Here is a 14,521-nt window from a genome sequence, read left to right as displayed (position 1 = left end):
AAAAAAAAAAAAAAACATCATCAACATAAGCGCGATAATTAGAGTCCGTAGGCCCAGGTATATGAGCCCGCTCGGCGTGGCCCGGCCCGACCCGGCCCGGCCAGCCCGGCGGTGGCTGGGACCATAGGCCCATCAGCGGCCGGAGGAGGCGCTGGGGACTATTTGTTCATCTCCTTTTGCCACTCTGGGTCCTGCAGGGCTCTGGCTCTCCAGCTCCTGGGCTCAGAGCCGCGGGTCGCGCGTCCACAGGCTCACCTAGCACTTAGCCAGAACCTTGAGCAGCCGGAGGCAGGCGGGCCTTTAAGGGCGGCCCCCTGGCGCCCAAGGGGAGTTTTCTCCCCTCGTTTCTCTCGCTACCTAAACCCACCCCTCCCCACACATACATACATACACACACACACATACACACACACGCTCTCTCACAGCTTGTCGTGTTGTTTAAAACAGGTGGAAGACCTCTGTAATGATATTATGCCTTTCAATAAAAATTTTATGAGGTGTATTTGATTATAGATTAATGTGTCCCTAATAAAACGGACGGATGGAGCAGCTTGGAGCGCCCCCTCCCCCTACCACATTCACACACGCCCGCGCAGCCACACACAGCCTCGACGTGAGGCTAGGCACACGCCGAGGCCGGAGGGGAGAGTTGAGGCGGCCTGGCTCGTGGACAGGCCCAGCCAGGCTCAGCGTCGGCGGTGGCCGTGTTGGGGATTTCTGTCAGCCCTCGGAAGGGCCAGCGAGCCGTGGAGTCTACCGCGCAAACAGTGTCGGTCAGGGTCCGTGTCTTCTCCCCGGCTGCTGGAGAGGCCCTGAAAGAAAACACGCGACAGAGGGAAGAACCCAAATGCCAGTTCGGGCCGGCCCCCACCAGCTGCCCTGTCCGGGCTTCAGTGAGGCCTGTGGGAACCGCGTCTCCCAGGTCAAGGTTGTTTTGCGCCTTTCTAAGAGGACTCCAAGTAGATTCCCGAAATATGTGGAGGAAAAAAAAAAAATCCAAAGGGACAGATCCTTGGGCCACTGCTTTCCCAATTCTTTTTCTTGCTTCCAGAGGTAAAGCTGGGCAGCCTTGAATCTGAGGGAGATGCCCATTGTCACTCCCAAATCCATGGTACAAAGCCTCTGAAGCCTGGCCGGTAGCCGAGACAAAAGCGGCCTGAGTGTCGCCGCCGGCCTGAGGGCATATTACTCGCTCTACAAGTTGCCCAGCACCTTTGAGGACTCCCAGCCCACCTCCAACCCCGGAAAGAAAGGGGGTAAATAGCTACTTGTGGTCTGATTGATTGCCTTTGCCAATGGCTTTCTGATTTTGTTTCAGAGGGAATGCCCTTTCCTGTAACATGGAAAGGTTTTCCTCCCTGACATGGCCCCCAATCAACTAATGGCGCTCCCCACATCGCTGGGAGAAATGGGGAAGTTAAAAGTACACTCCATCTTTTGCCCAACCAATGTAAATCCGGGAAAATCTATTCCAGTGTTCCCAATCTAGCATGGATACAGATCCCTCCTCCTCCCATCCTTAGGAAATGATGCCTCTAAAGGATTCTGTCTGGGAACTTGGGATGGTTCCTGGTCTGGGGGAGGAAGTTTAAAACTGAATAAATACTGAGTGTCCCAAAGCCTCCCTGGCTGAGGACTCTGAGTCTCAGAGCTCCTAAATAGATTGTTCTTAAGGGGGAAAAGGGAGGGGGATGAAAAGGACCCGTTTTCTGAAACTCCATTAAGCTATTGGAGGTCCTCTGAAATTGCAGCCAGTACCTGGAGCAACGAATTTTCTGTCAAATTTCCCCCATAATGTTTCTCCTCCCTTTTCCCTGGCAGGACTAGATAAATCTGGGTTCCATGATATGGATTCTGCAGATGCTAGTGGGAATTTCCCAAGCCATGCCTGTAAAAGGAATATTGGACTTCATGGAAAGTCATGTTCACTTGCATATTCTTTCAGTCATTTTTTTCTATACCTTCTTGCTTTTTATAGTAGTTACAACTGCATTTTGTAATTAAATACTAAGAGGTTTGGCTAGAGAGAATCTTTTCATTTCTTCCTTTAAAATTTTTCATATGAGTCACTAAAAGGTAATGACTGAGCATAAAATCCTTCTACAAGGAAAGCAAAGCAACGTGTGCTGGGAAAACTCATCCATCCTTCCCTTTCACTGGGGCCTGGCTGTCTTGCACTTGAGATAGGGGTGGGGTTGTGCAAAAGGGAGAAAATTGGATGCCATGCAATGCTAAGCTGTTGTTTGTCCTTGCTTCTGTAATGGAGGCCCGGTAGTTTCCAGGTGGACAAGACTAGTTTCAACCTAGCCCCTGAGGATGACTTCCCAGCCAGAAATCACCAAGATCTCCCTGAAAGCATTAAAAATAACACAACCAAAACCCACAGAAAAAAATCTCTCTCTCTCTCTCTCTCTCTCTCACACACACACACACACACACACACACACACACGGGCAGCTAAGAGGAAAAAGCAACTTGTGGCACAAGCTTACTTACCAGGCTCAGGCTAGAGGAAGCTCACACCCTTTGAGAGTGGAATTATATTCTATAGTTGGGGACTGGGAGAGGAGAAAGGACTCTCTTTTCTCATTTACGAAAAATGCAAACCCAGGCGATTATCACTCTTCTTCTCCCACCACTGTCCAATTCTAGCACCATCTCCTGCTCCCGTCACTTCCCCCACCCTACTGCCCTAAAAGCAGTTTAACCAGAAGAGAACCTCCCCAAAGGCTTTCATTTCCACCATAATATTTTTCCATTTCAGAAAGCAGAAGGAGCAAACTTGTTTCCAGAATTTATTGCATTATACATGCTACCAGAACATGCACAGAAAGGACAGGTTGCTGTTGTACTTCTACCAAACCACAGATGCACCACAAGGGAAAGGCTACAAGGCATAAGTTGTCAATATTCCATCTCACCAAGGACAACTGCTAAATTCATTTGTGAAAAGATACATTGTAATGTGCTTTTTAAGTCCCCTCCCCCCAAAGCTTGTGGGTTTTCTTAATCTTTCTTAAATATATATATATATGTGTGTAATTTAAAAAGTACTGGATGTTTTCAAAATGTCATTAGTTCATGATTAACCACACACAGAGAACTTTTGTGTTAGAAAAAAAAAAAACATGAAAAAGGTCACATTGCTGGATGGATGGATGGATGGATGGATGGTTAGATGGATGCTCTACAGTTCCAATAAGTTAAGACCCAAATGAAAATGTGCAGTAATAGTTACCCTGCATTATGATGAAAAAATAATAAATTAGACGTGGTAAGTTTTTTTAATATATATATATATATATATACTCAGGGATTACAGATCACTTGCAGCACGAACAGAATGACCCCAAAGTCACATTCTAGCAGGAAAACAAAACAAAACAAAAACAAAAAACAAAGAGCAATGAAGGTTTTGTTTCCACCTTCCCAGTCCTCCAGCACTGGGCTCTGGAACGCGGTGCCCCTCTCTGATCCTGGCCTCCCACCGGCCCTCCGACCTAAGAAAAGGTGAGGTTGGCGGTCAGTTCTCGGATCCGGTTCTCTCGGCTCATCTTCTTGAGTTTCATTCGGCGGTTTTGAAACCAAATCTTGACCTGCCTGTCGGTGAGGTTAACGCTCTTACTGATCTCTAGGCGGCGCTCGCGGGTGAGGTACATATTGAACAAGAACTCTTTTTCTAATTCCAGCGTTTGGTGCTTAGTGTAAGGGCACCTCTTCTTTCTGCCACTCTTTGCAGTAAGCCAATTGCTGGTTGGAGTATCAGACTTGATTTCCTCTAACAAAATTAAAGGGAGAAGAAAAAAATCAAGAAGTTTTTTTTTTTTTTCTTTCTCTCAGTCTGTTCAAATATACCCTTGGCCATGACCTGCTGGCAGGCAGGCTGCTTTGGGCAACCCTGGTATTAAACATTACTCCAGAGATGGACCCTGGAAGGGATTTTAAATGGATGCCAAATTTCAAACTAAATGCCCAAAGTGACATGGGAAGACAGTCTGCATCAGTGGGGTCTCTCTCTCTCTCTCTCTCTCTCTCTCTCTCTCTCTCTCTCCCTCTCCCCTCCCTCTCCCACACATGCAAGCACACGCACAACTTTCTGACTCAAACAAAACATTAGTATAAAAGTAAACTTTTCTGTACCTCCTAGTGACATTCTCAGTGGTCAGCTCATGACAGAGCAGGAATGGAAGAAGCCATAGCCTAGACAAACCTTCCAACCCCATTGCTTCCTCAGGTCCCCAGATCTGTTGCTTCTTCTCCTACCTACCCTAGGCAGGCAGGGAGCTCCATAGCCAGGTTTATAGGTGCCTAGTCTCTAAAGATAAATGAGGAAGCAAGGATATCTTCTCTACTCTGCCTGAGTATTGTTGCATTTACCCCAGAATTTCCTGAATTCTCATGCCTTCTTGCTCCAACACAAAAGCATTCCCCCAGAAATGTAACCTGCATTGTGGCCCACCTCTGGGCACTGGGAGAGAGGCTCAGGGGATAGGGTTCCTTCTCAAAAATCCAGATCCCTGGTTCTTTGCCCTAGTCCAACCCTAAGGCTGGCCCTGGGAAGTGGGCAATGCGGTTCTGTTCTCCCCCCATGTGCCTTTGCCCTCTTTGTAGACGGATTGCAAAGCCTGCGGCACTTTTCCCAGACAAAGCCAAGGTTATCCAGCCCGGCAAAGGCAGGAATCCCTGATTCCCCCACTCAAGCACCAAGCAGTCCAGCCATCTCGTTACCCTAACAGACCCCAAGCTCGCAGGATGCGGGGTATACACACTTGAACACGAACACGGTGCCTTGGGCCACCTTAAAATAATCATTTGGGTGCAAGGCAAAACTGAGATTCCAAATATGAGCTGGAGAAAAGAGGTACTGGGGCCCTGTTTACGAGCTGCAGGTCTCCTTTGCCTCTTTTGTTGCGTTTCAGGTCTAGCTAAGGAAAAATAAACCCGGCAAGCCTTTCCTCTGCCCAGGCGCCATCAGCGTGGGGCCAAGACCGGCGGGGAGGGCCAGGCAGCGGGAGAGAAGCAGGGACCATCTCAAAGCTGAGATCTCCCTTCTGCAAGCCGGGCGGGAGCAGCACCTGCAAGTCGGGCAACCGACTCCGCTGCCTGGGCTCCGCGCTGGGCACCCAAGCGCTCCCTCTCCGCTGGGTTTCCAGACTGCGCGCCCCGCTGGGGTGGCAACTCTGTTCATACCGACCTTTGCTTTCCTTCTCCTGCACTTCGGGACTGGACACGGAGACCTCAGCCAGGCAGCTCCTCTCTTCGGGAAGGCCGCCTTTGGCCTCAGGGCTCTCCACCTGGGAGACTTTGGTGGGCTCCTGGCCGCTCACGTTTTCATTCATCTTCTTTTCCATCTGCAGCTGGGCAGCGGAGAGCTGCGGCTTGGCCGCGCCACGAGGGTTGAGCTGGAGCATGACAGTGGAGCTGCCTTCGGGGCTGTTATTGTACTCTTGGGTTTTCCCGGTGGCGTAGGTCTGACTCAGTCTAAAATATCCAGGGACAGGAACCTCGGGGTTCTCAACGGGACAGGACTCGGGGACCAGCCTCTGGTACGAAGGGACCTCGGCAGAAATGAGTTTGTTGCGCTTATCAGAATACATGCAGCAATTGGATTCTTCTTTAATGTTGGTGGTGAAAGAGCAAGTGGGGACTTGCTGTGTAACAGGTTGCTCTATTCGACAAGATCTGTTCGGGTCTGTCCAACTGTCTACTTGAGGTATATAAGGATGCACATTCATACCCATATTTTGGTGGTTCACTTCTCTTTTGGCCAGAGACGGGAGCAGTCCACAGGTTTGCATTCCATAGGTCCCCATGTCTGCGCTAGGTGGTGGCATGTACATGCTGGCGCTGCTCGAATAAAAACTGTCACTCCTGCAGGCACTGATCAAGGAATCTACTAAAAAAGTATTAGCAGCAGGAGAGCTGTTGGGAAAGGACATTTTGGGGAGGAATTTGAAGAAGAGAGATTGTGTCCTTTGTAGGCTGACATCTCTAGGAAAACATTCCCCGTGTAATTGTGGATGCCTCTGCCGACCACATGACAACCAAGCCAATGAGATTTGAAAATGGCCTTGAGCCGCAACCTCCTCGCAGGTCACGTGCTCCAGAGCCCGGCCGGCCGGCCGCGTAAGCACGGACAACAGCGACATCTACTACGCGCCTGCGATAGTGCGCGCTAGAGACGACTGGCCCAGAGCTCTCCGCCGCCCGCTCTCCTCCCCGCCTCCCCGCAGCTCGTTCCTTCTGCCTGCCCCACTCGCGTCCACCGCCTCAGCCACCGGGCTCCGCCGGCGGAAGGAAAGGCTCTGTCGAAAGGACCTCGGGGAGGACACGCGCGGGGAGGGAAGCTGGATCTCTGTGGCGCCTGCACACAGAGGCATATTCCAGCGCACACACCCAGGCAGAAACGAGCCCAAAAGGGCCGGGTCCGGGGCAGACGGTTGGGGCCCGGGCTGATTAATTTAGTGCCGGGCAACCCGGGAAGGTGAATCATATTACCCTGATCCTGAGACATCCCACTCCAGGGGTCCAAAGGAAAGATCCCGCGTGCAAAGGTGCGGCCAACGTGTCCCTGGAAGCGGAGGCGAAAAGGGCCGCGAGGGCCGAGAGGCCACGCAGCTGGCCGACTCCGGAGCCCCAAGGATGAGCCCGGCCCAGCGTCGTCCTCTCCCTCGGCCTTCCCGCCCCAGCTCTGAGCCCCTCCGCGCCCCTGCGAGCTACTGGAGCCTTTGGTTCTCAGAGGAACCACACCCTGACCTTTGAAGGGCCGGGCCGCTGGGAGCTTTCAGCCTGAAGACAGTCCCTGGCCAGCCGTTCTCTATCGGGAAAGCGTCCCTCGGGCTCCCAGCGGGAGAACTAAACGGAGATTTCCTTCCTCACACACCCTGATAATAGAAGGCAGAGAGGAAGGGAGGGAGAAAGAAAATAATTTTCTAAAGGAAATAGGAAAACTCTGACCCTCAGACTCCAGAAGTTTTAGAAAACTGACTGGGCCAGGCAGGAGAGAGAGAAATGCAAAGGTGTCATTTGGTTTTTCTGCAAAGAAAAATACGTTTTCCTTTTATGGATTTTGTAAAAGCATTGGTTTCTGACAAGCGCAAGGTACAAAAGGTTGTGGAATTTATTAATACATATTAAGAAGAATCAGGGCGATCAATAAAATTCTCATCTACATTCTTGAGCTACTTGGTAATTTTCTTGCTTCTGAAGGTTTTTAAAGAGTTATACCCGCTGTTGCCACACACGGGAAGATATTTTATTAACAAATCAATCGAGACTTTGTAAAGGATAAGATTAATAGTTAAGATTTAGCATAATGGCGTTCGCTTTATGAATTATTGAAAATTATACTATTGATTTTTCCCCTTCACTACTAACCAAGAAGGTCAATTTTTGTTTTAACACAAATCGTCAAATATTTAAAGCTATACTTTTGTGTCAAAAGTTGAGTTCTATAGTTTGGGACAATCCTTAAAATTATTTGACAAGATTTTGATTGGATAAGAGGGGGAACAGATGGGGGAATCTGTCCTCTGTTTCCTCTGGTGAGGGAAAGTTCTGTAAAGAGGATATGGTCTGGAGTTGTGGTCTAGCTCATTAAAGAACAACCACCGACCACTACCAGCATGGAAATTCAGAGTTTTATGAGAAACTTGAACAACTTCCTCCCTCCTCTGGTTGCAGGCGGGTGAGCCGCCCAGCGGAAGCCCTGGCCTCGGACAGCAGCAGGGAGCTTTAACCTTGATTTCCAAAGACTTTCCTTAGGTGAGGGGCCCTGCCAGCACAAGGGAGTCATCCTTCCACCTTCCGGATCCCCTTCTGGGCAACCAAGAAAGGAAAGCGGCCCGGGGAGACTCTGATGACCATGAACCAGTTCTCTGTTCCCGAAGGCATCCGTGTTCTTTTCCCCACACTCACTCAGGCATGGGCTGGCCTTGGATTTCAGGCCCAGAGACTGAACTTGTGGGTAAATCGGGTTTCCGCCTCAGCAGAAAATTTCCTTGGGGTCCAATGCTCATTAAAGCACCTCTGCATCCTGGGGACCTAGTAGCCCGCCTGCTTCTTCACAAAAACCTTTTCCAACAAGCCCTTTGGCCCCCTCCCCAAAAGGAATTTCCCCTGGCCTGGTGAAAACAGGCATTGGACATTATTTTCGGCCTTGGGACCAATTCGCCTGTCCCCTCTCAGTGCCCTCGCCCAAACAATAACCCCTTTTAAAAAACTCCGCGGTGGCAATGAGACAGACCTTTTAAACCTTTACGCAGCTGTTCAAATACAACATCATTGTCAGGTTAAAAGCCTGGCGCCTCTAACTGCTCAGGCTGAAGCACCCTGGCTTAGGCGGAGGTTTAAACATTACCTTTCCACAGGGTGGGTATTTTTAAGTTTGGGAATGGGAGTTAAGGAAAGCAGAAGAAAAACAACTTTGGGCTCTAGCTTGCAAAGATTCTGTTCAAAGATAACAGCAACTGATCAGCTCCCCAAAATTTCCTTTCTCACACTGTGGAGATCCTAATCTGAGCCACAGCTAACCATGCCCAGAGCTAAACAAAGTGCCCGCTAGCTATACTTGCGTTCGGCAGGCGCCCTGTCGCCAGCTTGGCGCTCCAGCCTTGTGTTCCTTTGCATCTGGGCCAGGAGTGCTGCCCAGAATTCGGTAGCCCAATTTAACCTATCTCTACCAAGGCAAGACTGTTCAATCTAATCAGGAATTTTATGCCCATCAAATGCCTTTTCATAATCCTTATTTATACATGAAGAAAACATCCAGGCTAAAAACAAGCAATTGTTTTTTTGCAGAGCGGGTAGGTCTTCTATGAACCAGGACAGGCAAGAGCTGCCTTCTGCATTTGGGAGCCTTTTTGCTTTTAGCTCTCTGTGATTTCAAGCTCAAAGTCTCCCACATTGAATTCGATGTTAAGAAGTCTTCACTCACAGGGGGAAAAAGTGTATATCAGAGTTTTAAATTTATTCTCACAAAATTCTTTTTTTTTAAATTTCAAATGTTTAGCTTCAGACCCGTTCCTTGGGGCCAAAGGCCATTAATATTTTAGAGATTTTTATCTTAAAAATCAAGAAAAACAATAATACGAGAGAATGATTTGGATGGAGGATAATAAAAAATGAACCTTAAGACTTAAAGGCTGAGATGAAGCAAATGGAATTAAAAGGCAGTGGCTTTAAAGGCAACCTTTATTTTGCTTAGAGCATTAATGTAGTTGCTGATTTCGATCATATTTAGATCAGTTGGGACAGTTACCATTAATAATAAATCAATATTGCATTATAAAAGAGATGGATACCCATATTTGTATCAAGACACCCTTCTCCCTGGCACAGTTATTTCCAGAAAAAAAAATTAAAAGGGCCGCCTTAGCAAGAAATTAGCGTTTGGAAATTTTTTTAAAAGTGACTTGCATCTGCACTCTTCTGTCTCTGGAAAGAAGATTGGAGCCCCTGAGCCTGAGAGAACCTGGGGGTTCTTAGAGTCACCTAGAATTAGTCCTGAGCAGCCTCTAGGCAATGTCACTTTGGGGGGACAGAGTGGATGGGGGCATATTAAAGGAGACCTCCCCAGGGCAGCCCCTCCCGGTTGCACTGTGCACCACCTGGCTAAGGTGAAAAGAAATCCCGGGGGCAAATGGAGAGACTACCACTATGGCGATAAGGAGTCCACGGAGACGTGCAAAAGGGCCGCAGCCCTAGAGCCTCTTTCTGTACAGACACAAAAGACTCCTACTTCGCGCATTTTCCCTCCACTTAAGAATCTGCGACTTTGGTGCTTCAGCATCTATGGCTACCCTCTGCGAGCCCCACACGTTCTGAAAGGTCGGGGGAGGGGAAGGTCTTCAGTCTCCAGAGGTTCTGGTCGGACCCCCACATTTATGTCAGGCCTATGTTGGAAGCTGCCAGGAGGAAAGGAGCTGCAGACAGCCCTGGTCGCTGGCGGCTGCCAGCCAAGGCCAAGGGGCCCCCTGCACAGCCAGATGCGCAATTGCTGGGGCCGCTTACCCAGGAACACAACGACATTGGGGGAGAGACTTCTCACCCCACGCAGACTGAAGCCCGGGTTAAGCACCAGAAAAGGTCGCTTCACAATAGCTAAGCTGGACCCGCGGCCAGACAGGCGGAGCCCGGGATACCCGCGGGGAACACCCACGCCTCTCCTTGGCGCCTTGCCGGGGAGTCATGGCGCCCCAGCCTCCCGGAAAGCCAATGCCAGCTCCCGGAGGCGGGGGAGCTAGCGGACAGGCGGGTCCCAGAGTCTTAGGTCCAGTGCTTGGAAGGCGGGATGCAGAGACTGCTGACAACGAGGCCAGCGCTAATTCTCAGAGCTGCAAGCTCTTCACAATGAACTTCTGATGGGAAAAGAGGGCAGCCATCCTCTCCTAGAGCTGCCCATATCCTGTTGTCCTGTCCTCTCCCTTTTGGGGTTACAGACACTCCCCAATGTTAGGGGCTTTACTGGGTGGGGAGGGCACGCAGTGAATTAACTGCTTCTGAAAGCAACGCCAAAAACAAGCTTAACACCTCAAGGCCAGGGGGCTGCTTGGAAGGGTGGCTCCGGTTCTGTCAAATGCAACACCCGATTGCCTCAAATACATTTCTGTCCCACAACGCCTTCAAGTATAAACATTTTCCCGAGAGAGCCCGCTGCTTCCTGCAGCCGCGTCAGCCCAGCTCGGCACCCGCACTCCAACTTATAGTCCTGCCTGCGCCTCCCCGTCGCCTGGAAGAACCCTGTGCCAGGCATGACTCCAGGCTCCCTAACCCAGAACGACATCCTTGTCCCTCAATGCGTCTCATTTTTTCCCCCTGCATATACACTCAGCTAAATTACCAAAGCCTGAATGTGTCTTAAACAAAACCCTTTTAATCATCCCAGAGATCTGAGCGCTCACAAGACCGCATGTGGTTTTGGAGAGCCGGGAAGAAGGATTCTACCCCGGACATCACTCTCCACACTCAAACCAACAAGAAAAATTATTTTTGCTAACTTAATAAACTCTCAGTGGCTATGACATATTTCAAAATACCTAATTTATCTGTTAAAAAATCTCTCCTCGACATCATCAGATTATACCAAGGTATCATTTGCAACAGCTTTATCTTCAAGGAGACAACGATTAAGCAATCTCCTGTTGCAGGAATGTAGTTGCTCCCTTTGTTCTGTCTCCCTACAACTTCTCACACTTAGGAGCTGCTTAGTACAAACAGCAAAACACCTTAGCTGCCGCCTGTTTCTAACGGGCCGAGATTGCTTATTAGAATCCAGTATTGGATAGATAAGGTACCGCAGCCTCTCCACCAAACGCGGCTTCTGGAACGTGAGCGCGCCCTCGTGTGGCTGTCCAGGCCCCTGCAAAGGCGAAATGGTACCTCTCCGTTCGGCTTACCTAGGGTGGCTGGCGCACAAACTTGCTACATTTAGATGCAGTTAAAAAAAAAAAAATACAGACGGAGAGAGAAAAATAAACTGATGTTAAGCTCCTAAGAAGATCATACTAATAAGGCATTCAGATTTTAACTGATGCCCAGAATTTCAAACAAAGGAATCCCCTTCCCAACGAAATCATTTGTCCGCCTTGTTTCTATTACATCTTTCACCAAAGGTTGAGAGAGGCTTTTAAAGACCATACAAATATATTTTCTTTTGTTCCATAGCTTAGAAAGTGCCATAATTTATTTGATGGGTGGCAAATTGCTTTCAAATATAACAAAGATGTAAGTCTGAACAGAACTTACTTTTTCAAATGCCTGCTTTTAATACTGCAGTTCTTCATTAGAGCAAAGGGAAACATTTCTTAAGACCCCCCCCCCCACATCTCCAGCACATCCCAGTTGTAGTGAAAGCTAATAAGCATTTTAGTCTAACCAGTATTTTCAAAAAAGAAGTCAATTGCTACTGAATCGCTCAAATATTTGAAGGGAAATTAAGGTTATTGATCCTGAAATTAGAAATTTTCTTACATTTATGGGGAGCACCCAGTAGGATTCTGTGTGGTCATAAATGTGTGCATGGGTCTGTATGTGTGAGCATGTATGTATGAGAGTGGGTGGCAGTTGAAAATCACAGAAGAACCTTAAGGCGCCTAATTATTCAGAGAGGTTAAAGGTGATGACCTTGACATTTTGGAAGTTCAAAGGCATACACTTATGCACTTATGTTTTTCCTTTTCCCCCAAGAGCCTTAGCAATTAAATATTGCTGCATGTAAAATGCATACTGCCTCAGAAGATGCATGAGGTGCTGTGCATCTTATGGATTTATATTTTGAGTTTGGGCTTATGAGAGGTTAAGAGTCATAAGATTCAGTTCACTCTTTTCAGAGAAAGAGAAGCTTTTCTCACTTCTCCAGTTTATTGCACATTGCGGAAATCTCTTTTGGGCCCACCAGAAGGTGTATAATATAACCCAATTAAGCTGTTTAGAACTTTGGCTTTTATGGTGTTGTCTAGACAGTTCAAGGTTTTGTAAACAGCCTGGCCTGGCCCTGCAACATAAAGTGCAGTGCAGCCCTCACCACATTCTTTAACTTAAAGCGATAAATGCAGGAAGAAGCAGGTCTGCAGCCCTTGGCCCGCATCCAATGAGGGGGGCTTACATTCCCTGGTACAGGCCCACTATGACACTAGCAAGGACCCCAAACCCTTTCCACTCACTAAACCTCATTTTAGCATCCCTCCACTTACATATTAACAAGGAGGGTTCTAAATTTGGTTTCTTCTTTTAAGGAACCCTGGCTCCTTGTCACCTTGTTAAGAGAAAATTTGGATTTTCTAATCAGTTTTAAATTTTTGTTTGTCTTTTCAGAAATTCCAAGTTCAGTAGACTAGAAGTGGGGGTGGGGATTCACTTCTTAGGTTCCTTCTGCTCCAGCCTCACTGCCTAAAGAGGACAGCACCAGCATGGCTGGGTCACATCTTTTTAGAAATTCATCACTAACATGATTTTTAAAAACAGTGTTCCCAGAGATGGGAGGGAACAACTCCTATTTTTAGAGACTAAAAAAGTATTTCACTCGATTTTCAGAGAAGGGTTCTGGCCACTACAATATCCTAATCAGTCACTAAACTTCTTCGAAGAGGAAAATTCATACAGTGTATTGAAGCTGTGACCTCAATTTTACTAGAAACCATTTATTCACACACAAAAAGACAGTGACTCATGCCTTGATATGACAGACCAAAGGTACAGTTCCCAGAGTTTAAATAATCTGCGTTCAGGGAGGGGGAAGGAAGGGATATCTTAATCTCAGAACAAAACGCCAGCGCCTTCTAGCCCTGTGGCCTAACTCCCTACAGATCCCGCTGGGTCCCCGCGAGGACTCTGAGAGGGGGAGGGGGAACGACAGCACATTGGCGGTAAAATTGTAAAGGGACGTTTGCATTTACCATTTTCCCCTTATTAGGATCCGCTCGGCCAAGTCCCCGGTCCGCAGGCTGCAGTGGTCGCTGGGAGGTCTTGAGTTGACCGTGGGAAGTAATCGTGAAGTTCCACAGAGAAGAGGCGTCATTAAACCCAAGGACATTGGGCCTGCGGAGGGCAGGCTGGTGGGGAGGAGGGTGGGTCAGTGGGGCTCTGGGGAGGGGGCGCTTCCTGCAGCTTTCAAAATAAGGGGTTTCCAGTGAAATACTGCAGACGGTCTCTGTTCAGTTTCTTTTCTTTCATCCTGCGATTCTGGAACCAGATTTTGACTTGCCGGTCAGTGAGGTTGAGCATCCGAGAGAGTTGGAGTCTTTTCTCTTTGTTTATATATACGTTAAAGAAAAACTCGCGTTCCAGTTCGCGGATCTGGTACTTGGTGTAGGGACAGCGCTTTTTCCGGGACCTCTGGGGGGCCACTGCAAGGGAAAGAGATCAAGGGGTGAGAAAGGCCACTGTCTGCCGGGGGGGCCCCCGCCCGCCCGCCACTGAGCTAGGGCCAGGCCCTAGCCCCGTTAGGGACGTCCCCTACAGTCGCTGAAAGGCCCTGCCTGCGTCGTGGGGGATGATATATGGGCGGGCACAGGAGAGTGCAGGCGTGGACCTATGTTCACGCCCGGACGGACACACACACACACACACACACACAACCAGCCTGGCACGGAGATAGGAAAGAGGAGGGCGAGTCAGGCTTTTAACTGGAACCCAAGAGAAGAGAGACACGAGTGCGCCCGCGGGGGCATCTGCTCCATTCCAGCGGTGCGCGTCAGCCAGCGGCTTGGATAAAGTCCAGTGCAAGGATCACCCACCCCTCCTCCCTTAAAAGCCGGAGGCTCGCGTGTCCACACTCACCAACTGGCTCAAAATCTCACTCCCTCTCTCCATGGTCTTCAGCACCCCCTTACTAAAACAGAGGGAAAGCTCTCTACTGCGATTAATGTCCTCCTCGAAGTCTACCTTAAGCCCACCTAAATTGGTTTCCTATCATAAACACGCTTTACAACGACCCGGGAAATCTTATAGGATGTATAAACCCCTTCGAATGCTTATAAAGTAGCACATAAAACGGCGCAAGCAGAGGGAGGCCCCCGCCGCC

The 14,521-nt window shown here is 48.8% G+C and overlaps 1 protein-coding gene and 1 long non-coding RNA gene across 2 annotated transcripts in view; both read right to left on the bottom strand.

Annotated features, from left to right (window-relative positions):
- Nucleotides 1-2,782: 2,782 nt before the first annotated feature.
- Hoxd10 (homeobox D10) lies at nucleotides 2,783-7,629 on the bottom strand. The gene is made up of 2 exons (XM_015478992.2): nucleotides 5,195-7,629; nucleotides 2,783-3,778 (listed from the first exon to the last, which is right to left on the bottom strand). The coding sequence occupies exons 1-2, from the start codon at nucleotides 6,147-6,149 to the stop codon at nucleotides 3,501-3,503; spliced, it is 1,233 nt and encodes a 410-aa protein (XP_015334478.2). The 5' UTR covers nucleotides 6,150-7,629; the 3' UTR covers nucleotides 2,783-3,500.
- A 4,017-nt stretch (nucleotides 7,630-11,646) lies between these two features.
- Nucleotides 11,647-14,521, bottom strand: part of LOC125619434 — a 6,394-nt gene continuing 3,519 nt past the window's right edge. The window contains exon 2 of the long non-coding RNA XR_007350996.1: nucleotides 11,647-13,844. This is a non-coding gene — a long non-coding RNA (uncharacterized LOC125619434). The remainder of the gene's footprint in view (nucleotides 13,845-14,521) is intronic.

The sequence above is a fragment of the Marmota marmota genome, unplaced genomic scaffold (genome assembly GCF_001458135.2).
Source record: "Marmota marmota marmota unplaced genomic scaffold, marMar, whole genome shotgun sequence".
In the NCBI taxonomy this organism is placed as follows: Eukaryota; Metazoa; Chordata; class Mammalia; order Rodentia; family Sciuridae; genus Marmota; species Marmota marmota.
Note: the sequence above shows the minus strand (reverse complement) of the source record. Positions and strands in the feature narration are given on the sequence as shown.